Raw genomic sequence first — 23555 nt, forward strand, 5'->3', positions numbered from 1 at the left:
GCTAAGACTCTGCGCTCCCAATACAGGGGGCCTGCATTTGATACCTGGTCAGGGAACTAGATCCCACACGATGCAACGAAGACTTGGCACACCCAAATAAATAAAGTAGAAAACCAGCAAGGACCTACAGTCCAGCACGGGGGACGCTTACGTTACTCTTGCCGGAGCCTGTGGGCCCGACGAGCATGAGGCCGTGCCGCACCACCGTGGTCTCGTAGAGCTGGATACACTTGGTCAGGAATCCTGGAGGGACATGGCAGGGGGCCCGGGGTCAGAGTAGGGGCTTAGATCCTGGCTCTGCCACTAGTTCGCTGTGACCTCTGGTGGGTTACCTCACTCCCCGCGCCTCAGTTTCATCCTCTGTGAAATGGGGTGGCAGTACCTCCTACCTCACAGAGGCCTGTGAAGCCCTGAGCCTCCGTGAGCACGGAGGGTTTGGAGAGCTTCCAGGTCGATGAGCACCTTCACAGGCTGGGAGGGTGACTCACCCCAACTCCATAGGGACAGACCTCACCCCGTGTAGCCCTTTATCCTGCTGTTACCTGTATCCTTTATCACATCCTTTTTTAAACAATAAACCAGCAAACATTCCTGTTTCCCTGAGTTCTGTGAGTTGTTCTAGCAAATGATCAAGCCTGAGGAGAGGGGCATGGGAACCTGTGATCTGTAGCCAAGCAGAACAGAAGCTGTGGGTAACCTGGGGACCTCACACTCATGACTGGTGTCTGAAGGGGGTGCAGTCTTGTGGAACTGAGCCCTTAGAGTGTGGGGTCTGTGCTGACCCTGATTCGTGTCAGATTTGAACTGACCTGTGGAACACTCAGGCGTGTTAGAGAACAGATGAGTTTGAGGTAAAACCCCACACCTCTGGTGTCAGAAGTGTTGAATGTGAGAATGAAGGTGAAAGTTTTTCTTCAGCTCCCATCACTTGAAGGGTCCCAGTGGAGACAGGGGCACAGAGCCCCAGCCCGCAGCATGCTTGGCCAGGTGTGAGGGACCCTGAGGCTGGACTGCGAGCCTGGCACAGCTGGACCTAGCCCTCTTCTGGTGCCCACAGGACTGCGGGGCAGGGCCAGGGCGCACCGTCAACGTCCTTCAGGTTGCTCTTCTCGCAGGCCTTGCGGATGGCCTTGTCCAGGATGCCGTAGTCAGTCTCCTCCTCCTTGATGGTGGGGAACAGGTCAGACACGATCCCAGAGAAGAGCTTGAGGTCCTCCTGCAGGAACTTGGGCACATTCACGTCTCGGATGGCCCGGAGGCAAATCAACTCCTGCAGCAGAGGCCCAGGTCAGATGACCCTCGACCCTCAAGCTGCTCCGGAGCCCTCCTGGACCGCCCACCCCCCAAGACCCCCGCCACCAGAGCTCCCCTGGAGCCCTCGGGCACCTCTTTGAATGGAGCTCACCTCGTCCATGCTGGGGTTTTCTCGCTTAAGGTTCCCAGCAGCTGAGATCACAGTCTTCACGGCTCTCATCCCGAAGTCATAGTGGTCCTGTCACCACCAAAAAGAAGAGAGGCGGTGGGCACTGTCCCTCTTGGGGCTTCTGGGGAGCACTCAGCCTCCCACCTGACACCTGGCTGGGCCTCATCGCCCAGCTCGTGGCTGATGTTGCTCCCCCTGCAGGCTGTCAGCACCCGCTCACACACCCCAGCCTGGGCTGGGCACTGCACTTCGCACTCCTCTGCTGTCTCTACTTCACTGCCCCAGCCGCTCTCTCCATTTACCAGAGAGAGCACCCTGCCTGCCTCCTGGCCCCTGAGGGTGAGGTGTCTGCCTTCGTCACGGCCCAGTCCCTGCGGTCCCACCCAGCACAGCGCCAAGGGCAGGGAGGCACTCAGGTTTTATTTACAGTGAGAATGAAGGAGTTTCCCTTTTAACACACATCACCTCTCTCCAGACCCACCCTCTTGACCACGCTACCATGGCTTTTCCCACTTTTGCCGCTGGGTCCATCTCTCTCCATTATACAGCAGGTGTGATGGAAATATCAAGCTCATCGTTTTGCCCCATGGTGTCAGACCATGAGGCTACATACACCTGGGCCCAACCCACAGACCAGCATGTTCCCCAGAAATCTTGGGCTTGGAGCTGGATGCAAAGACTGGGCTTGGCTTCGGGTCATCAGCACTTGGGAAGGGGTGAGCACTTTCCAGAACTGTGTGGGGGATAGTGGCTCTGTTACTGGAGATTGGTGGGGGCATTTTTGAAAGCAGACAGTTAGAAAGAAGGGTGTGTGGAGGTGCTGACACCATGATGCACTCTGTGGGGAGCTGCTCTTTCTCCTAGCAATAGATTGCTCTTCTAGCCCATGGTTTTTGGTACCAAAAACACCGGGCCAAAGGCAAGTATAGTCTCCCAAGCCACAGGGATGGCTGTTCATGCATGAACAGGTCACCTAGAGAGGGCCCATGAGGGTGACAACAGAGACTTATTTCTGGGACCATTAAGAAACGAAGCCGGTAGCATCTGAGCCCAGGGTCGGGGCTCATCTCTGCTACTGTAAAGGGGCAGCCTGCCTGAGACAGGAGCCCAAATGGAAAGCTCATCCACCAGCCCCGGTGCCTGAACCAGTAGCACCTACCCCTAGATGCAGGCCCAGCTCACCGAGGGGCAAGCCCTCCTGCTGGGAGGCTCCAGGGGAGGTGGGGCTGGCTGTCTCCCTCTGGTCCCATGCAACCTAGGTACGCCTGCTCCCCAGCCTTGGCTGTGTGGCGCTTGGGCCCTTACTGGCCAACCCTCCTTGCACCTGCACTAGCCCAGGTGGCCATCTGTTCCTGGCTCCTGCTCCAGCTCCCCTGCACACACGTGAGCCTGGCCAGGCTCCTGGCTGCTTCGGGCCTCAGTGTCCTCAGCTGAGAAGTGGGGGCGTGATTCCTACCTCGGAGGGTTGCAGGGAGAAGACAGCAGTTCCCAGACCCTGGAACCTGCTCCGGGCAGGATCTCACCTGGGAACTGAGCTGCTCAGAGGACAGCTTGAAGGTGGTCGTGATCTTCTTGGCCAGCACATTGGCCTCGTTGAAGCCAAAGGAGTAGAGAGAAATCTCCGCAATCATGGCATAATCCGGAACCATCATGGCCACGGGCCGGAAGAGTGCCTGGGGCACAGGGTATCTGCGTGAATGGAGAGGCCGACCTCCCCTCCCAGAGCATCACCCACTTTCTGGACTGTCTGGTCCTCAGAAGGCGGCTCCACTGCCCTCCTCCCCTGCCAGCACTTGGATCCTCTCTCCACTGCGCCTGCCATAGCTGAGGCTTGTACTCCCCTATGGGTGGATCCCTATGCCCGTTAGAAACCAGTCCTCTGTGTTGACGTGAACCTGCCCTTGCCTTCTCCCAGGCCCTGAGGACAAGCCTGGCCCTTCCTCTCCATGGCTGGGGGATCCCTGGGCAGGAGGGCTGCCATGGGGAAGCATAGTCCCTGATGTCCAGCAGCTGTGTCCCTGCATAAGCATGTGAGCATCTCTGAGCCCAGGCCACAGCTCCGCTGTTTCCCAGTGCCCTGAGCAGCCTTCCGGACCAACCCAGGCCTGAACTCACCTTCAGGTTATCAGGCAGCTCAGTGCGGCCAGCGTATCCCGGATTCATGGTGATAAACACAGCACAAGACGGCACGAGTGGGATCTCGACGCCTTCAAACATGAAGCGCTCCACCTGCGGGGGTGGGGAGGGCTTGGCACACCCATCCCATGCTCTGGATGGTCCCCTCATCCCACTGATGGTCCTGGCTATAACAGGTCAGCCTGGATTGACCCTTGACCATGGATTGGCTCTTCTCCCAGGATCTGGCCTAAGACCTCTGGTCCCAGTGGCGACCTCTGGCCTCCCAGCTCCCAGCTCCCTGAGGTCTTCACACATCTACTTTCACCCCCAGGATGGGGTAAGGATACGGGGCTCCCTGGCTGGCTACAAAAGTCCCCTCACAGACAGCTCTGCTAGGTGGTTGGGGGAATGCCCAGTTCCCTGTGAGATGAGAGAGGCTGGGCTCAGGGCAGAGACCCAAACGCCTGGTTTCCCATCCCGCCAGTGTAGGGGGGTTGCAAGGCAGCATGGGCGGGGTGGGTACAGTTGAAGTGAAAAGGTGGTCAGTTACAGGAGACGTGGAGGGAAGGCTCCCCCAGAACTCACCCGCTGTTGCTGCGCCTTCTGGATGGTGGTGATCTGCTGGGCCACCACAGACAGCACCTCGATATCAATGCGATTGAACTCATCGAAGCAGGCCCAGGCGCCAGCACTGAGGGGAAAACATCGCAGAGGCATATGAGTTCAGAGTCCCCCTGGCACCTCCAAGGGCCCCTGCTGGGAGGCAACCACTGCTGCCTCTGTGGCCGTCTCGGTCAGCTCAGCCACAGCCCCACCAGCCGTACCCCTTCCCAGTGCCGCCAGGGGCCAGGCCTCGACTCCTGTTGTTCCGCCCCACCCCCTCCAGCACCCCGCTAGGCTCCTCTTGGGGCAGGGTCCCCGCAAGAGCGCGGCCTCCCCGCCCTGTCTGTGCCACCTGCACACCCAGCCTCACCTGGCCAGGCCCTTGAAGAACTTGCCCATGGCCATGAAGTCTAGCTGGTCGGAGCAGTTGAACACAACGGTTTGGATGGCCAAGGCCTTGCCCAGGTCTTTTGTGGTCTCAGTTTTCCCTGTACCAGCTGGGCCAGCTGGGGCGCCCCCAAACTTGAGGTGCAGGGCCCCAGTCAGGGTCAGGTAGCACCTGAGGTGGTGAGAGGTGAGGGGCGGGGCCCTGCACCTTCTCAGGAGTCCCACAGACTCAAGAGAGCCCCACCCTCCGCTGTCTTGGGCCCCGGGGAGGGGTGACTCCTGCCCTTCTGCGTGCTGAGGGCGCCAAGCATGCCCAGCCCTGGCTGCAGGGAACTGGTCTGGAGCCCTCAGCCACCTGACCAGTGCTCCCCACCCCATGGCCCTGCAGACTCAGGGACCTGCCAGATGGCTGACCTCTGGTCACTCTTCCTTTTATTCCTCAAAACCCAGCTTGAGATTTCAGTTGCTGCTAAATACAGGCAGCCAGAGGAAGCAACTGAGGGCTTTAGGAAGAAGTGTTCACTTTGTCAAGGGACTTGCCCCCTGTTTCTCTCAAGATCAGCTGCTCTGTTATGGTGAAAGGAAGATCTGACTGATAAAACCCGTAAAGCCCACGCCCACTTGATGCTTACTGAGCACCACACAGGTGCTAAGAGCTTTACACGGCAGCTCAAGAAACTCTCCTGACTGCCCAGAGGAGGCTGCAGAGGAAACTGAGGCACAGGGGGCTTGAGCCACCCGCCCAAGGTCATGAAGCCCATGACGAGCAAGAGACAGTTAAACAAGCCCCAAAGCTGAGCTCCTAATGTTTGACTGTCTGGTTCATCACAGATGAACTGCACTCTGTGGGTCCTGGACTCCTGGGCCAGCCAGTGTGGGAGAGGGCGTGGGGAGGGGGCGCTCACCTGTCCGTGAGGGGCGTGATCACCAGCCTACCGCTGTTGCCAAGGTACTCGTAGCCGTAGATGAACTCGGCATTCACAGCCCGGATGTACAGGTTGTTATTCATCCAGTAGTACCTGGCATTGCAGGGAGATAGGTTCCCAGGGCATGTGGACCACGGGCCACTGGGCAGGGTACATGGTTGAGGAGAGGTGGTTCTTTTTTTTTTTTTTTGAGAGGTGGTTCTTTGGGGAAATGAGGGCATCGTGGCACACCCGGCTTCCCCCGGGCATTGAGGTCAGCTCCAGCCTCTTGTAGCTGACTCTCCACCCTGCCCTGCCCACTCCTGCTGCTGCTCTGGCCTGCGGATGGATGTGGCCACACTGCCTGCCCCCTCACCTCAGCTGTGAGATCCACTCGAAGTCATGCACGCTGACCACGTTCTCCTGGACCAGCTTGTGCACCACATCCTTGGCGTGGACCTCGATGACGATTAGCGCCGACAGCACAGCTCGCTGCATGCGGGACAGACTTCCCCGCACCAGTGCCACCAGGTCACTGAGCTGCAGGAGCCAGGGGACCCCGTCAGGGACGGGTGGGGCCATGCTGCAGGCAGGCCTTCCCTGCCTTGCTCAGGGGTGGGCTTCCGCCAGCAGCAACCCCTCTCTTCTGGGGGCTTCTGATGGTCTGGGATGGGCAGGGTGCAGGGATCAGGCAGAGGAGGGTAGGCAGGGCATTGGTGACATGGGAAGTCTGGCAGGGATGTCAATAAAAATGGAGGCACACACATGCATCCATCTGCCCACTGTGCACGGTGCCCAGGGTCAGGAAGGGGCCTGGTGAGGAGCTTGAGGAAGCAGTGTGGTGAGGAGCCAGTGCACAAGGCAAGGGTAGGCCATGGGCCAGCCTAGGACAGCTCCAGGTAGGAGGCTCCCACTCTGACCTTCAGGAGAGGGGCACCTGCCTGACCTCAGCACTCCCGTTAGAGCCCCCATCCCTCCCACTGGTGGCTGGTCATGAGACACTTGTTTCAGGGGTGTCTGACCCTCTACTCTTTGGTTCCAACCCCAGGCCCTCTTCCAGGATCAAGACATGACAAAGCTCCTGGAGGGACTGAGCTGCCTCAGGGTGTGGGTTGTTGGTGGGGAGCAGATGGTGACCCCCACACCCTTGAGTCTCACCTGCCGGGCAAGCTGGGGGAACAGCCGGCTGCTGAGGTTGCCAGCCTCCAGAGCCTCTTCCACCTCTAAGGTCCAATAGGTCTGACACCCGGCGATGGTCACCTGGCCAGGCCAGTTCAGAACCCACTGAGTCCTGAGCATCTGGGAAGATAACACAGGTAGGGCTGACCCAGGCAGCTGCCAGTGCCGACCCTGCAGACTGTTTTTCCCTTAGAGGTCATCTGTGCTTCTGAGCTCAAAATTCCACCCCAAGAGCAGGGAAGCCTTTAAAACTTTGGGCCTCTTAGGCTGGGCAGAGTCATCACTTCCTCTGCCGTAGAGATCTGGAAGTGGAGGGGTGGAAGCCCAGGATTGGGAAACATACATCCTGGGTTCACATCCTGACTGCCACCTGTGAATCACAGGCCCTTTGGGCAGGAAACATCTCTCAGCTACTTTGTAGGATAAGGCTTAACCCTGAGGTTAAGGGGTTCAGCTCCAGCATCAGCGGTCATGGGGGCCTGGCACACAGCAAGTGCTTAAAACATAACAACAGCAACTGATTATGACTAGGAGCCAGTCTTACTTTTTGGAGGGTGTTTTCAGATTCCTCCCTCTGCTCCCAGAGACACTCTGGCTGACTGAGAGCAACAGCAGTCAAGTCTGTAGTCTAAGGATGAGGCAGGTGCCAACTACAAACTGGCACTTGCCAAGAGCATTGCCAACGACTGAACAACAAAGGCATTTGCCAGCTGCACCCTGTGCTGCTGCAGCTGTTGACCTTCCACCTCATGAGGGGGTTCAGGGTGGAGTGAGGCACTCTGGGCTCCAGGGAACCTGGTGGGACAAGTATTTAGATAGGAGGATATTTTCAGGAACAGATTTTATGATCCCAATCACTGCATCTCCTCATTATCTAGAAAAGCACTAAATCCCTTCATGATGATGACAGATCCTCCTGACTAGGAGAAAACCTCTTGCAAAGTAAGCGGTTGACCACAGTCATCAAGACAGTATGGTACTGGCACAAAGACAGAAATATAGATCAATGGAACAAAATAGAAAGCCCAGAGATAAATCCACGCACATATGGACACCTTATCTCTGACAAAGGAGGCAAGAATATACAATGGAGAAAATCTTTTTAACAAGTGGTGCTGGGAAAACTGGTCAACCACCTGTAAAAGAATGAAACTAGAACACTGTCTAACACCATACACAAAAATAAACTCAAAATGGATTAAAGATCTAAACGTAAGACCAGAAACGATTAAACTCCGAGAGGAAAACATAGGCAAAACACTCTCCAACATAAACCACAGCAGGATCCTCCATGACCCACCTCCCAGAATATTGGAAATAAAAGCAAAAATAAACAAATGGGACCTAATTAAAAGTAAAAGCTTCTACACAACAAAGGAAACTATAAGCAAGGTGAAAAGACAGCCTTCAGAATGGGAAAAAATAATAGCGAATGAAGCAACAGACAAAGAATTAATCTCAAAAATATACAAGCAACTCCTAAAGCTCAATTCAAGAAAAATAAAAGACCCAGTCAAAAAGTGAGCCAAAGAACTAAACAGACATTTCTCCAAAGAAGACATACAGATGGCTAACAAACACATGAAAAGATGCTCAACATCACTCATTATCAGAGAAATGCAAATCAAAACCACAATGAGGTACCATTTCACGCCAGTCAGAATGGCTGCGATCCAAAAGTCTGTAAACAATAAATGCTGGAGAGGGTGTGGAGAAAAGGGAACCCTCTTACACTGTTGGTGGGAATGCAAACTAGTACAGCCACTATGGAGAACAGTGTGGAGATTCCTTAAAAAACTGGAAATAGAACTGCCTTATGATTCAGCAATCCCACTGCTGGGCATACACACTGAGGAAACCAGAAGGGAAAGAGACACGTGTACCCCAGTGTTCATCGCAGCACTGTTTAGAATAGCCAGGACATGGAAGCAACCTAGATGTCCATCAGCAGATGAATGGATAAGAAAGCTGTGGTACATATACACAATGGAGTATTACTCAGCCATTAAAAAGAATACATTTGAATCAGTTCTAATGAGGTGGATGAAACTGGAGCCTATTATACAGAGTGAAGTAAGCCAGAAAGAAAAACACCAATACAGTATACTAACGCATATATATGGAATTTAGAAAGATGGTAATGACAACCCTGTAAGCGAGACAGCAAAAGAGACACAGATGTATTGAACAGTCTTTTGGACTCTGTGGGAGAGAGTGAAGGCAGGATGATTCGGGAGAATGGCATTGAAACATGTAAAATATCATATGTGAAACGAATCGCCGGTCCAGGTTTGATGCATGATACAGGGTGCTCGGGGCTGGTGCACTGGGATGACCCAGAGGGATGGGATGGGGAGGGAGGTGGGAGGGGGGTTCAGGATGGAGAACACATGTACACTCATGGCGGATTCAAGTCAATGTATGGCAAAACCAATACAATACTGTAAAGTAAAATAAATTAATTAATTAATTTAAAAAATAATGAAGTACCAAACATGTGAAAAAAAAAAAAACAAAAAAGGAAGCGCTTGATTTCATTAAGCTCCCGCTTCACCAAAATCGTATATACTGACCTTCCCCCAGTGCCGCTTTGGAGCAGTCCCTCAGAGCTATCTCTGCCTCCCGGGCTGCAGTCCTCATTTTGCCCCAAATAAAACTTAACTCACAACTCTCAAGTTGTGCATCTTTTTTAGTCAACACAGGCAGGTAACCCAGCCCTTGTGATGGAGCAGAAAGGCGCTGAGAAAGGAGCCAATGGAAGGATGAGCAGGCTGGGAGGCTGCGCTGGGAGGGGTGGTGTGGCTCACCCTGGGGTAGGCCTTGATGGCCCTCTCGATGATGTCCCGCACGCTGGCCTTCATGCTGTTTTCCACCTCCCGCAGCCAGTCCTCCACGTTGCTGGACGGGTAGATGGAGAAGGACAGCTGCACCTCCTCACCCTCTGCCGAGTACATATGTGTGATCTCCAGGTCCTCCTGAAACAGCAGCTGGGGTTGGGGGGAAGCAGTGAGAGTGGGGTGAACCTCAGTGTGTCCAGAGGCCCTGCCCACCAGAGCCCCAGCGTGGACCCCGCCTGTGTCCTCCACCTTCAGAAGATGGCTCTCGCCTCTGGAAGAGAGCTCCCCTTGGCTGGACCTCCCCTGATTCTTCGTGGGCAGGACGGATCTGCCTGCTCCAGCTGTGGCCCCGGCCACTTGGGGAAGGAGGCTAAGCCTGCCCTGCGAGTGCCCCCCATCCCCCCCTCCCACAGGCCTGTGAGGCCTCCCTTGTAAATGAAGATGAGGACGAGGGGATTCAGCAGCCTCTGACCTCTTGGGTTTCTCAGCCTAGTCAGCACCTCAGTGGATTGCAGGGGGGCCAGGGTACCCCTGGATGAGCTGGGATCAAGAGCTCCCCAACCCTGCGCTGAGGGAGCTGACCCTCCTCCCACAGACCCCAGAGATGTCTCCGAGGGCCTGGGATCTCATTCCCTGCTAAAAAGACTTGGGGTGAGAGAACAGGTATCCTCCCTGGGACGGTGCCCTCAGGGCACCTGAGCCCTTGGCCCAGGTACCCACCTGGGCGATGTTCTCGAAGCACTTGCGCAGGTGGGGCTGCACGGCGGTGGGGTCCTTTGTCTGGGACAAGATCTCAAGCAGCTCGTCATCAGATAGGAAGTAGAATCTGCCAGGGAGGCGGGGGTGAGGGCCGTCAGGCAGCCCTGGGTCCCAGCTGTTCCAGTACTACTGACATCCCTGCACCCCACCCTGACAGGGTACTGGGCCCCAGCCTCGATGGCAGGCGGGAGCAGAGCAGGCATGGGCCAGGCGTCCCCCACCTGGGGAAGGCGCTCCGCTTGGTCTCCAAGTACTCGCTGAGGCCTTTCTGCACCATGTCCAGCAGCTTGTTGCAGTCCCGCAGGCTGTCCAGCAGCCTCTGGTCAGAGCACACATTGATCACCTGCGTGGCCCGGGTCAAAGACAAACTGAAAGTGAGTGTGGCCCGGCTGGGAGGCAGCAAGGTGGGCTCAGAGAAGGACCCATACGTGCTTCCTAGAGACTCTCAGCGAGCCTGGGAAGAGAGAGGGACAGGAAAATTGCCCTAAACCAGGGGCTGCCTCCATAATTCAAGAAGACACATGTACCCCAACGTTCACTGTAGCACTGTTTACAATAGCCTAGGTGGGGCTAGTGGTAAAGAACCCGCCTGCCAATGCAGGAGACATTACAGACGTGAGTTCGATTCCTGGGTCAGGAAGATGTTCTGGAGGAGAGGATGGCAACCCACTCCAGTATTCTTGCCTGGAGTATCCCATGGACAAAGAACCCTGGTGGACTACAGTCCATGGGGTCACAAAGAGTCAGACGTGGCTGAAGCGACTTAGCACAGGGGCTGTCTCCATCACTTGTAAGCCCCACAGGAAAAAAGTCTATGATTAAAAACTAGGGTTGGAATTCTCTAGTGGTCCAGTGGTTAAGAATCTGCCTTGAAATGGAGGGGACACAGGTTCGATCCCTGGTCAGGGAACTAAGATCCCACATGCTGAAGGGCAACCAAGATCCAATGCAACCAAATAAGTAAATGAATATTAAAAACAAACAAACAAAAAACTACAGTTAACCAAAGCCAAGGAATTTGATTTGCTGCAGGACTTGTCAGGTCCTTTAAAAATACTAATGGGGACTGCAAATCTCCAAGAGGAAAAACCATCAAGTGCTGTGTTTCTGAGGCGTGTCTCAAGACTGGGGAGCCCACTCAGGGGGACAACGGCTAAGACCAAAGCCTTGGACTCGTCCTCCAGTCTTCCTTGTTCAGGAAGAGGTGAGGCCAGGAACCTCTTCAGTGCCCCAGCTGCCCTCCTCCTATCCCTGTGTGAGCTCGCCTCCCGGTTCTCGTAGGCATTCTTCATGATCTTCCTCCAGATCCGCTCCATGGTCTGGTAGCGCTTGCTCTCCACCGGCAGCTGCCGGTTGATGTCCTCGGAGCTGAAGATGGGCTCCAGGTAGAGCCAAGCCCGCTGACAGTTCAGCCACTCCTCCAGCACCTCCTGGACAGGGCGTGGACTGTCAGGGCCTGCGGCCCAAGTTGGGTCCTGGCCCCCGTGACCCAGGCATTTTACCCCACTGAGTTCTGGGCAGAGCACTGGGGGCCAGAGCCTGTGCCCATGGGGAAATTTCTAGGTGGCGCTGTCAGTCACAGGACTCCAGGCAACAAAGAGGGCTGCATGGATGCCTGCCTTCCAGAGAAACCCCAAGTCCCCCATAGGATGTCCAGGCCTCCAACAGAGCCAGGGGAGCTACTCTTCCTATGAGAGAACCACACCCCAAGCAGCACACCACGAGGAAACAATACAGAGCTCAGTGCATGGAAGCCCAAACTAGTCTCCTCTCCTGGGAGGACTCTGGGTCTATGACCCCAGGATTCTTGGCGGTGTACTTGGACTTGAGCTTGAGATCCCCTAAAATACTCTCTAAAACATCAGTCCACAAGTGAGCCCTCTTCAAGTCACCGTCCCCTCTTGCCTCCACAATCCCCTTTCCGAATTTGTCTCTTGCCTTTCCCTATCAGTGCAAACGCATTCATTCATTCATGAGTTCATTCTCTTCTTCACAAGCTGTGAGCTGTGTCAGGCCCAGGTCAGGCCCATGTGGGCTCCAGAGGAAACAGAGGAGAGGGTGGTCCCTGCCTTCGAGGAGCCCACCACCCTCTGAACAGCCACTTATGCCTCTGAATCACTGAGGGCCCCAGCACGTGTGATGGGCTCTGTAAGGGGCATCGACCAGAAGCCTCAATGGGAACACCCTGCAGGCGGGGAGTGGTGGGGGAGTCGGTGAGGGCTGCTTGATGCTGATCCCTGGAGGAAATGGGACTCCAGGGAGAGAGGACAGCAAAGGATGGAGACCCAGGGACAATGCTGATGACCTCAGGCCTCTCTGGGTGACCCAAGGAACACAGGCAGGTCTTCCTCTTTCAGCTTCTGGCCTTCACTGGAGGTCTTTGAATAGCTACCAGGAAGCCCTCTAGAAGGAGTTGCTGGGATCACACTAGTAGGCCTGCCCTGGACTGACCTCAGGGCTCTGAAGACAGCCCCAGCCACTTGCCTCGAGAGCCCTAAAGAACAGTGATCCCCAGTGCCCTGGTGCCCTCCCCCAAAGGCGGCTCCAAGTAAGACAGGAGTGGGAGTGGGAGGCTCAGGGAATAGTGGGAAGAGACACTGAGGAGCCTCAGGCCTCGTGGTGTCCAGCCCAGAAAGCCCCAAGCCTGGAGGTCCCAGCTGCCCCAAGCCCAGGCAGCACTCAGGGGTCTGGGGGCAGCTCTTGTGCTCCTCTTTAAGGGCAGCTTTGGCCCAAACTCTGGCCCCACCTCTAAGCCCTGAACTGCCAACTCCAGCAGCCCAACATCAGAGATGGAGAGCCCCATTCTAGTCCACCTCCTCTGACTGAGGGGCCTGTCAGAGAGCCAGGAGCCGGACAAACCTGGGCAAGGCACTTCACCGCGTCCAGCCCCACCCGAACATCATCAGGAGCCACCTTGGGACAGGGCACTGGGCAGGGTGGGGGAGGAGAGGGCAGGAAGGCCCACCTGCGTCAGCTTCAGCTTGGTCTCCCAGGAGTTGATGCGTTGCTCAAAGGGCTTCTTGTAGGGTGAGAAGGACATGCTCTGGGTCATGACGATGTGGTCATCGAGCAGCTGGGAGGCCTCATCTGGGCTCTTGAGGATGTAGGTGTCTGTCTCTTTGTAGGGCATCACGTTGAACAGAATGGTGGACCACTCCTTCTCCATCTTGTCCAGAGCCTGGGGGTGGGGGGTGGGTGGTATAAGACAGGGTTGGGCCCCCAGAAAGAGCAGGCCCACACTGAGCAGCACTGGGCAGGAAAAGTCAGGCTTTGCTCAACCAGGACCTTCAGTCAAGCCCCGTCTGTAAACTCTCATCTTGTCTAGTCAACAAGTCCCCCATGGGCCCTCGTCGGAATCCAGGGCAGACGCGCTGGATGTACTGGTATGCTGTGGGGCAGCTAAGTCACTGGTTAGGAGCTCTGGTCCCAGTTCCAGCCCTTACTGGCTAGGCCGCCTTGGCCAATTGCTGAACCTCTCTGAGCCTTAATTTGCTCATCTGCTAAGTGAGGCAATGCTCTCAGCACATTCCTGAGGGAGGAATAACTTGAGAGGAATAACTGAGTAATAACGGGGCTGGTGGACACTGTGCCAAGCACTTCACACACATTATTAACACACTTAATAAGACGCAGCTCATCCCTGAGGTGAGGGACCCCAGGGATGGGGCCCAGGACTGTCACCTTCCCACACCATCGGGCAGCATGTGGGTGGGGCAGGGAGGGCCTGCGGGGGGCTGCCCACCTGCTCGATGGCATACTCCTTGCCAGCCACCTCGGCCACCTTGCTGATGCTCTCGATGTGGTCCTGCAGGTTCATCTCGAGGCAGCGGGCGAAGGTCAGGTTGGCCTTGGGCCTGACATTAATGTTGATCTCGCTGGACAGCACGTCCCAGTGCCGGTTCCTCATGCCAGGGTTGCGCAGCCCCTGGATCAGTGGGATGTACGGCTTGAACTCCTCGATGCGGGCCCGGATGTCTAAGGCCACATCCTGGCAGGCTGCAGGGGAGGGCAGGCAGGGGTGAGAGGCAGCAGGCTGAGGCAGGGTGGGGGTGAGGGGAGCGGCGGTCTGGCTGGGCTGCCTACCTGGAATGTCTTTGAACTGCTTCACGCACTTGTGCATGGTCTTGAAGGACTCGATGACGTTCTTCTCCAGTTGCTCTGCGTCAATGGCTGACAGGGGGTCGTTCATCCAGCTCTCGGACCAGCGCAGCCAGTCAGAGGCTGTGGTCCAGAGGTCCAGATAGGGCTGGAACTCCTTCACCATCCTGGAGAGCTTGTCGTACTGCAGGGGCAGAAGAACTGGGGCTGGGCCGGGCTGCTCCTCCTGGCCGCCCCCACTTCCTTGCTCCTGGCTGCCGTCCCTGATTCAGTCCCCAAGGACTCAGGCCTGGCCTCCCTTCTTCCTTCCCCCACATCTGGGCTCTGAGTGGCTGAGCCAGGTCTGTGCTGAGCCTCCTGCTTTTTGCTGGGGGTCCAGCCAGCCTCCTCGCCCTGGGGACCACAGGGTGGGAAAGCTCATCTCGGCAGCCTGTTCAGTCCTGCCCCCGCCAAATGGCAGGGCCCTGCCAGCTGGTGGCTGGTTCCAGAGGTGGCCGCAAAGGCCACGGGCTTCTCCTTGAGCTTTTCTTGGGGATGGGGGACAGTGTGCCAGGGCGGGTAGGCCTACGTTGGTGATCGGCAAGCCAAAGATGCGTTCGCGGTTGTTGTAGAGCATCGCCAGCTGCTGGCAGTCCTTCAGCTGCTTCTTGACCCGCCGCACCTCATTGGCGATTTCATGCGCACGCAGAATCTCCACGTGGGTGGAGAAGCCAGCTACCACCAGCTGTGGGCCAAGGAGCGAGGGATCAGGGGCTTCTGCGGCCCCACTTATGCCCATGTATCCCTGCGCACATCCAGGGAACCTGAGGTCCCCAGAGCATCAACATCTCCCAGTTCGGAGAGGACTTTCTCCTGGAGGGGGTGCTTCCTGGTCCCTCACAGGCAGCTGACTGCCCCTGGTAACACGACAAGGTCAGATGAGACCCGGTGCCCTGAATGCCATGCCCACTGGGGCACCAGGATACAGCAGAAGAGCTGGGGCTCTCTGAGACCCTGAATTTCCCAGGAACTTGCTGCCTAGGCAGCTCTCTGGCCTTCAGTGCATTCTTTTAGCCACTTGTTCATTTGTCCAGCAACCACTGACACAGCACCTCCTGACTGCGAGGGGCAAGGCGCAGACCTGGAGGGGTGTAGGGGGGTATGGGGTGCGGGGTGTGTGTGTCTGCGTCCTCAGCCCAGCCTCACCTGCAGCCCTTCCAGCTTCTCCTGGAAGTTGTTCTGATCCATAAGCTGGATTTTGCGGAACTTCTCCTCATCTTCCAAGTGTTGCTGTCGCACCAGCTCTATCTGCCCAAGGATCTTAGTAGGCCAGTTGCTGGCAGCCCATCTGGATGGAGCGGGGATGGGGAATGGTGGGGATGTCACACAGAAATCATGGGGTGGCAGGCCAGGTTGAAGGGGAAACGGGGGATCTGGGCAGCAGCTGGAGCAGCCAGGGCTGGGCAACAGGGAAGTGGAAGTGAGCCTTGAGGCAGCCGCTGCCATCCTGCGGAGTGTGGCTGCCTGGCAGGGGAAGTGGTCCCCGCCCTGGGGTTGCGGGCAATGTGCAGGGAGATGCACACCCAATGTGCCCAGTGCACAACAGGACACAGAGGGAGTGGTGGCTGATGTGAGAGAAGCCATCCTGAGTTTCCCTCTTAAACCCCAGGCCTGCAGGGGCCTCAGCTCAGATGAGGCAAAGTGCCAGTCTCTAGCCTTTATTTCCTTGGTTATCAGCCAGGGATACCAGACCTGCTTCCTTCATATCAATGCCCTCTGCCAGGCTGACCTGGGGGCTCTGTGGGCTTCAGGGATTCTGCATGCAGGTGGCCTCAGGCTGCAGGTCCTGTGGGAGGCCGCCCTGGGCACCAGGATGTCCCACAGAGCAGGTGACTTAGGGCTCCCGGGCAGGGTTCCCAGGAAACAGTGCCAGTCGCTCCCAGGCCCCAGCAACCTGGAGGCACCCCCAGTCTGTACGACAGCTGGGCAAGGGGACTCCAGGCCTGAGTAAGGTTGTCTCAACCAGAGGTCATTTTCCACGAGGCTCTTGAGCTGAGGTGGGAGGGGCCAGTGCTCCTCCCCAGGCGCCACCCATCAGGCTGGGCTTTGCCTTTTCTCTGTGTTCCCAGGGACCCTCATGGGCCTCAACCACAAACAAGGGGATTGTAAGCCCAGAGATCACATGTGTATCAGCAATGACGGGATAGAGGATGGAGATAGGCTGGGGGCAGCAGGGTCCCTAGACCACGGGAACCAGACTTCCTTCCGCCCCACTGGCCAGATGGCCCTGGCCCACGTGGAGCCACGGCCTCTAGCATCTCAGCAGAGCATCTCTGGTGTGGCCTGCAGCCGCTGTGGTTCAGTACCTCTTTCCCCTATATCCTGCTATCCACCACCCACCTGGTGTGGACCAACCTCCCACTCACTTGTCATTGAAGTCTTCGGTGCTGAGGTTGTAAAGGAATTCATCCATGACCTGGTAGTCGCCCATGATCTTCACAATCCGCTCCTGCATGTACAGGCAGCCATGAGAACCACGTGTGCCTGGGAGGATAACCGGACCAGGCTCCCCAGAGTGGTTGGGTGCTATGGAGAGGCTGCCCTCTTTCGGAGAGGCGAGGCCTGGGACGGTGAAGTAGATGGCAGCTGCAAGGCTAGCTTTGAGCTTGGGGGTCCTGGGGCCGTGGCCACCACATCACCGACCTCCAGCCCCCGACCCATGCCTTCCGCCCTGCCGACCTCCCAGACAGCAGAGCTCCGAATCTCCACTGTGCACCCAGCCTCCCAACCCTCAGAGCCCAGTTGTCCTCTGTGTGTCCACCTCAGTCCCAGCTTCCCGGCTCCTGCTCCTCCAGCTCCCAGTGGGCCCGTCTCACCTCCAGCCCCACCAGCTTCTCGGGGACACCCTTCATCCACTCGCGAAGCTCAGCCAGCTCCTCGATGCTGTTGGGCTTCTCGTAGATTTTGCGGCTGATGCTGCGGAATTCCTCGCAGATCTGGCAGGAGGGGAAGGGCTCTGGGGAGGCCGCGGGCCCCTCTCTTGCCTTCCCAGGGCCCTGCTCCTCCTCCTTGGTCCCCCACCCCACCACATCCTTCAGTGCAATCTGAGAAGGGGTGCTCCCTGCCAGCTCACTGGGGAGCTGAGGGTCACCTGGCACGTCCCCTCCTCCCCAGCCTCCTGCACCAGCACCACACCCTCAGCTCTGGGGGTTCCTTGTGAGGGGTCCCCAGGTCTGTACAAGTCCAGGGAAATAGAGAGCAGCCCCCACCTCCTGGGACCTCTCATGGGGACCCCTGGTAGGGTCAAGGCAAGGAGACTTCCAGACCCTTCCATCAACACGCCTAAGCCTCACTCTGCATGCACGGGTGCATGTGCTGCTGCAGTTGCTGGGGCCGGGCAGGCGGGCACTTACGTTATCCACCTCCCTGTGCAAGTTCTTGGCCAGGATATCCAGCATGGAAGTGGCCAGGGCCTTGCGCTTCTTGGACAGGCTCTGCTTGACGTTGTCCACATTGATGTAGAAGGGCCCGATGATGATGCTGCTGGGCAGCGAGCTGTCCAGGACCTCTTTCTCGTGCAGGTGGGTGAGCACCACCTCCCGCACCTCCTCGGCTGATGGGCACTGGGTCTGGAAGGCCCTGGGGACAGCAGGCACCCACGAGGGGCAGAGGCTGGTGAGAGGGTGGGCGGGGGTCACCCAGACAGGCAGACACACTCCAACACGTGCACGCACTTGAGGAAGGTGTTGACATCGTTGTTGTTCAGCTCCAGGTACTTTCTGAACTCCTTGGCGTAGGCCTGCAGGGGGATCATGGCCTTGCGCACTGCGTTGGCGATGACAGCCCGCAGCTCTTCCACCAGCGGCTCGTGAAGCCCCACCGACTCCAGCAGGGGGTCGCCGCTGATGAAAATGTCCTCCATCACCAGCTGGGGGTGAGGGGGAAGGGGCACAGAGCTGCATGAGCCACAGGGCAGGTGGGCAGAGGGGTGGGAGTGTGGTTCAGACTGAGTGGGCAGGAGTCTGGGGGTAGTGGTGAGGGGAGAGGGTTTCCTGTTGGGTCCCCTAGATGGGGCTATGGACTAACACAAGGCCTGTGATGCCCACTGAGCAGCAGCATCTTCCTCTGCCTTCCCTGGCTCAGCCCCAGGGCAAAAAGACAACCACGTTGCTGGTGGCTCTAAGCAACAAGGGAAAGAAGAGGGGACTGGGTTACAGAGGCTCTGGCGTGGCGGGCTGTGCTGTGATGAGGAATGAGGGCTTTTGAGAAGGGATCTCAAGAGTGGAGGTGGGTTTGTGTCTATATCCTGAGGGGAAGAGAGAGGTCAGGAGCTGGGTGGGATCTGGGTCAGACATTGCCGTGGCAGAAGTGAGCGAGCCTCACTCCAGTCGCAGGTCTGACCCTTTGCAGCTAGGTGAGCTTGGGCTTCTCCAAGCCTCCTCTACAGAATGGGGATGTTAATGGTTCCCAGTTCGGCTGGTGGTGGGGACTAAATGAGCTATTCAAGAATTACGGGGCTGAGCATGCTGCCAGCTGGGTGGGAGGCCCATGGTGGAGGTGAGCTGCCTGGACGCTATGGCAGCACCCAGGCACGAGTACCCACTGTACCTTCTCCAGCTGGGGCACTGTGTGGGTGGCCAGGATGCCCTTGTCAAAGAGGGTGAGCAGAGAAGTCTCAAACTGCTCCAGCGGCGTGCTGTAGTGCACCCCCGAGGTGTCCAGCATCAGGTCCACGATGAACAGCGGGTTCTTGCGGGGCCTGTAGGGACAGTGGCCGGGGGGAGGGGGCGGGGACAGTGGGCAGGGACCTGAAGAGGCATGCACGAAGGAGGCACAGCCCCTGCCTATGCTGTGGCCTGATGGCTCTGGAGCTTCTCCATGAGTGAGACTTGCCTGTGCCCTCTTCCCAGAAACTGCCAAGTTAACAGAGAGAAAGACCCAGACCAGCCAGACAGGCTCCTCTGTTCCAGCCACTTGCCCAGAGGCCCACGGGCACCAGGGAGAGGGAGGACCTCCACGCAGTACCGAGGTCATCAGGGCAGGTCAGCCAGACCCTGGGTGCTTGTGGCACCCACACCTTCCCTGGGAGCCCACCACCCTTAGCTCCAGACGCCCCATCACAGGCAACGGCCCTCAAGCCTGGATCCCCACTGAGCCTGCCCATGCTCTGGATTGCTACCACCCTGACCTCGAATGAGCATCTCAGACATTCTGTGTTCCCTGCCTCCCCCCAGTCCCCACAAGGGTTCAGTGAACGCTAGGGGTCAGCCTTGCTTCCTCCCCACACACGTCTGCCCTCCCCCAGCACTGCGGCCCATGCGCTGTCCCAATCTGCCCTACCAGCCCATCACCTTGTGTCTAGACAAGGGCCAGGGCCATGGTCCGACTTCTCTTCTGCCTCGCTCATCCTCATAAAACCAAAGCATGGTTTGGGGATGTAGTTCAGATTATTACTCCCCTCTGATGGCTGCTGACCACATTTACAATAAACCCAGCCCCCGACCATAACCCCAGGAGGCTCTGCATCATCTGGCCTGGTCCCCGCAACCTCTCTTGTGTCATCCTGACCAGCTCTCCCTGCCTTCCCCACTCCAGCCGAAGCCGCTGGCATTTCCTTCTGTGATGGCTCCAAGTTCTCTCTCCCTTCCGTGACTCTGCCTGGTGCCCTTTCCCCAGCATCTCCTAACCGGGTTTCCTCTCATCCTCAGTTCTTGGCTCAGATGCCACGTCCTCCCTAATCCTCTGCCAATGCCCCCTCTCCCAGGTCTGTCACAGCCCCTGCCAAGATCAGCAAGGACTGTATCTGTTTATTTCTTTGCTTGCTGTCTGTGCCCAGGTGAGAGCGGGGGTCACGCCCTTCTTGTTCCCCTAGAATGCTGCCTAATTCATGGCAAGTTCTCAGAAAACATTTCTCGGGCTTTCTTGGTGGGCCAGCGGTTAAGAATCTGCCTGCCAAAGCAGGGGACACCAGTTTGATCCTGGGTCCAGGAAGATCCCACATGAATTGGGGCAATCAAACCCGCAGGGCACCACCATTACTGAAGCCCGCATGCTCTAGAGCCCGTGCTCAAGAGAAACCACCGCAGTGAGAAGCCCGAGCACTGCGACCAGAGGGTAGACCCCTCTCACCTCAACTGGAGAGTGCCTGCGTGCAGCAGTGAAGGCCCAGCACAGCCAAAGAGAAAAGTAAGTAAGTAAACATTTCTCTACTGGGGAACTCAGTGACTGACTGAGAGAGTGAGAGATGGAGGTCACCAGAAGACACACCAGCCAGAGGTGCTGGGACATCCCCCAGCAACCAGGGGAGCAACCCCTACCCCTGGCATCCAGGACCTGCCAGAGCTGGGCACCCTGCCCCTGGCGGCCCCAGTGTCCCCAACCCTGCACCGCCCTAGCCACCGGCGCCTGAGAAAGAACAGTGCTGGTGTCGACAGGTGGCTCCGCCCGGCCGAGCCCTACCTGTAGGGGCTGTTGATTAAGTCTTCGCCCCAGACCATGTCGTCGGCGCAGCCGAGCACGCTGCAGCAGGCGTCGCTGATGAACTGCGAGAAGCTGGCGAGGGAGTCCTGCACCAGGAAGCGCAGCGTGTCCTGCAGCATGTACTTGAGCAGCTCCATCAGCTTGCGCAGCTTCGACATGAGGTACACCTCCCAGTTGGTCTCGTAGAGGTTGTACCAGCCTTTGCTCATGTCGCGGAGGCTGCTGCGCATGGCCACCTTAAGCGTGCTGATCCAGCTGTCCTTTAGGAACATCTGCACCTGCGGGCCACGGCTGGCATCACCAGGCCGCCTGATGGAGGGGCCCGCCACCCGCAGCCGCCACGATCGGGGGGCCCTCCAGACTCAGACGACCGGCACCCCCCACCCCAGCCTACTGCCAAGCCCTGCCAACCCACACCCCCTGCCCGCCTCCCCACCGGGGACCAGGGCTTGTGGGAGAGGGGAGAGGGGAAGGAGGGAGGGGCAGCAGAAGCTGGGCTTTCCCAGCAGTCAAAGGAGAGATGGAGAGACACGGAGAATGAGGCAGAGACAACAAGGCACAGAGTGGAGCAGAGAAGAAGACACTTTCCTCCTAGTCCGGCTCATGCCTGTCTCCCTTGACGCTGTACACCCCTCGCCCCTCACGCTCTCATGCTCAGGTAGATATAGGGGTGTATGGGGTTCCTGCTCCCCTTTCCAAGGCCAGGAGTTTGCTTCAGACGCCTCCAGTGTTGGACAGAGCATGACTAGAAAAGGTGCCCAGCCTGCTTGTCCTTTTCTGAGATGAACCACCCCCTTGGTGGCCGCCCCAGTCTCCTGCAAGGTCTAGGAAGAGGCAAGACCTGGTCTCAAGGAAAGCAGGAGCTCTCAGCTGATGGACTCCCAGGCTTCTCAGGGCCCCTGTCTGTGTCCAACAGCTCCGAGGCCCTGGCCCGCTGCCGCCCTCCGTCCCCTGGATGCCCACGCACCTGGGAGAAGGTCTGCGACTGGATCTGCTCGAACTCCTCCAGGCGGCTGTACTTGGAGAGGCTCGAGTGGAAGAGGGACATGGTGGTCACCTTGTTGCACTCGGCCCGCACCTTGCTGAGGGCCGTGATGACCTCCGACCGCGTAAGCAGGGACACAAAGGTGAAGTCCGCCTTCTGTTCCAGGAAGGGGTACCTGGGTACACTCACCAGTCCTACCGGGGTGGGGGGGCAAGGGCCAGTGGCAGACCAGCCTTGGATGGGCCAGGGATCAGGGCCAATCTCCCAGGTAATGATGGGGAGACAATTCCTGCCTCCTCTCTGGAAGAGACACCCATGTCCCTGGAAAATCTTCTTTCCCATCATCTACCTGGGTGACCCAAAGGCCCCACAGTGAAGTGTCCATTCTGGGATGGGTAAACCAATTCCCTCCAGGTGACTCTGGGTCACAGGCCCCTTCAAGGTGGGTAAGAACCGTGGGCTCCTCCCACCTGCTCTAGCTCACCCTGCACACAGCCCCTGGGCCCATCCATATACCCAGTCATTTCTGCACCAGACTTTTCAGAAGCACTTTCTTCCACCACCACCTGCTCCCTGACCCTAAACCCCAGCTCTCCAAGCAGGAGGGAGAAGAAGGGGATGAGTTCTGGGGACAGGGAGGTCCCAGAGGGAGGGGCTGGAGGGCTCTGGCCAGGGGTGGCCATGGGACCACCTTTGCCCAACCACCCTCACCTTGCTTGGGCACCTTCTCCTCCTCCTTCTTAGGCAGAGTCACGTAGGAGAACGTCTCTGGCTTGGAGGAGACAATTTTGTCAAAGTTGATCTTGTTCATGCTGCGCTCGTAGTCCAGGTTTACTTCCCTAGAGAGGTTGCTGAGGTGCTCCAGAACCCTGCCCACAGGGAGCGGAGAGGGCAGAGTCAGCAAGCTCCACACACCCTGCCACCCGCATACTGCAGGCCGGCTGGGCTCACGGCTCTGCCCTGCCACGGACCTGGGGATATGAGTTTAGGGTGTCCCCTCTGCATTCTTGCGTGCACCTTTGTAATTTATAGCCAAAGATATTCTAAATGATACAAAACTTAAGAAATGGAATTGTGGACAACCAAGGTAATGATGGTGACATCAATTCAACTCTCCCCAGATACATTTTTTTTTTAAAAAAGAAAAGGAAAACCACAGCAAGAAGAACAAATAATATTTACCAAAACCTACACCTTTAGCATAACTAGAATAAAGACAGCATCCAAACTCACATTATCTTCAAGCAGAAAAATAAACATCAACTCTCGGTGCACTCTGGCTCACACTGCAGCTGCAAGCCTTCATGGAGAACAAGGGAAGTCCGAAAAAAACTACTGTGGGGAGGGAAGTGTGGTAGCCCCAAGATGGCTCTAAAATCCCTCCAGAAAGAGAAAATGTTTCCTAACTGCAAAAATACCAAACAAGGTACATCAGGACGCTTACTAAAAGGGACTTAGCAGTGCTCGTTCAAGGTAGGAGTCTCCGAAAGGCATGACTTATAAAGGGGGAAGGTTAACAGGAAAGGGGTCTTTTGGAGATTGGGAGTGTGAGGCAGCTAGAAAAACAAGTGAAAATTAAGAATCCTGCAAGAGAGAACAAAATCCTGGAGGACACACGACTCTCCCCGCCTCCCTACCCGCAACACACACACACACACACACCATGGCCCTGTATTTTTAAAAAAATTAATAGGCCAGTTTGCTATACTAACACAAGAGGGCGCACTGGAACTAAAAATCTTATGCATCTTTCCAAATCCATGAAATGAGTGGGTGAATATGTATATAAGGCAGCTGTAAGA

At 57.0% G+C, this 23555-nt stretch overlaps 1 protein-coding gene across 8 annotated transcripts in view; it reads right to left on the minus strand.

The window, feature by feature from the left end:
* DNAH1 (dynein axonemal heavy chain 1) overlaps positions 1-23555 on the minus strand; it is an 80757-nt gene that overhangs the window by 27856 nt on the left and 29346 nt on the right. For 6 of the 8 annotated variants that reach the window (XM_059880082.1, XM_059880081.1, XM_024983245.2 and 3 more), the window contains exons 9-35: positions 22465-22622; positions 21736-21947; positions 20748-21046; positions 18897-19047; positions 18023-18216; positions 17702-17927; positions 17165-17284; positions 16715-16797; positions 15495-15636; positions 14878-15033; positions 14295-14493; positions 13954-14207; positions 13177-13389; positions 11477-11641; positions 10433-10554; positions 10173-10278; positions 9423-9602; positions 6595-6735; positions 5813-5976; positions 5437-5550; positions 4515-4703; positions 4127-4232; positions 3539-3652; positions 2947-3096; positions 1406-1492; positions 1084-1270; positions 152-243 (exon numbers count right to left, since the gene is read on the minus strand). In XM_059880082.1, the coding sequence (XP_059736065.1) occupies positions 152-243; positions 1084-1270; positions 1406-1492; positions 2947-3096; positions 3539-3652; positions 4127-4232; positions 4515-4703; positions 5437-5550; positions 5813-5976; positions 6595-6735; positions 9423-9602; positions 10173-10278; positions 10433-10554; positions 11477-11641; positions 13177-13389; positions 13954-14207; positions 14295-14493; positions 14878-15033; positions 15495-15636; positions 16715-16797; positions 17165-17284; positions 17702-17927; positions 18023-18216; positions 18897-19047; positions 20748-21046; positions 21736-21947; positions 22465-22622 (4324 nt within the window). The remainder of the gene's footprint in view (positions 1-151; positions 244-1083; positions 1271-1405; positions 1493-2946; positions 3097-3538; positions 3653-4126; positions 4233-4514; positions 4704-5436; positions 5551-5812; positions 5977-6594; positions 6736-9422; positions 9603-10172; positions 10279-10432; positions 10555-11476; positions 11642-13176; positions 13390-13953; positions 14208-14294; positions 14494-14877; positions 15034-15494; positions 15637-16714; positions 16798-17164; positions 17285-17701; positions 17928-18022; positions 18217-18896; positions 19048-20747; positions 21047-21735; positions 21948-22464; positions 22623-23555) is intronic. The other 2 variants (XM_059880083.1, XM_059880084.1) reach the window with 2 other exon arrangements.

The sequence above is a fragment of the Bos taurus genome, chromosome 22 (assembly GCF_002263795.3).
Source record: "Bos taurus isolate L1 Dominette 01449 registration number 42190680 breed Hereford chromosome 22, ARS-UCD2.0, whole genome shotgun sequence".
Lineage (NCBI taxonomy): Eukaryota > Metazoa > Chordata > Mammalia > Artiodactyla > Bovidae > Bos > Bos taurus.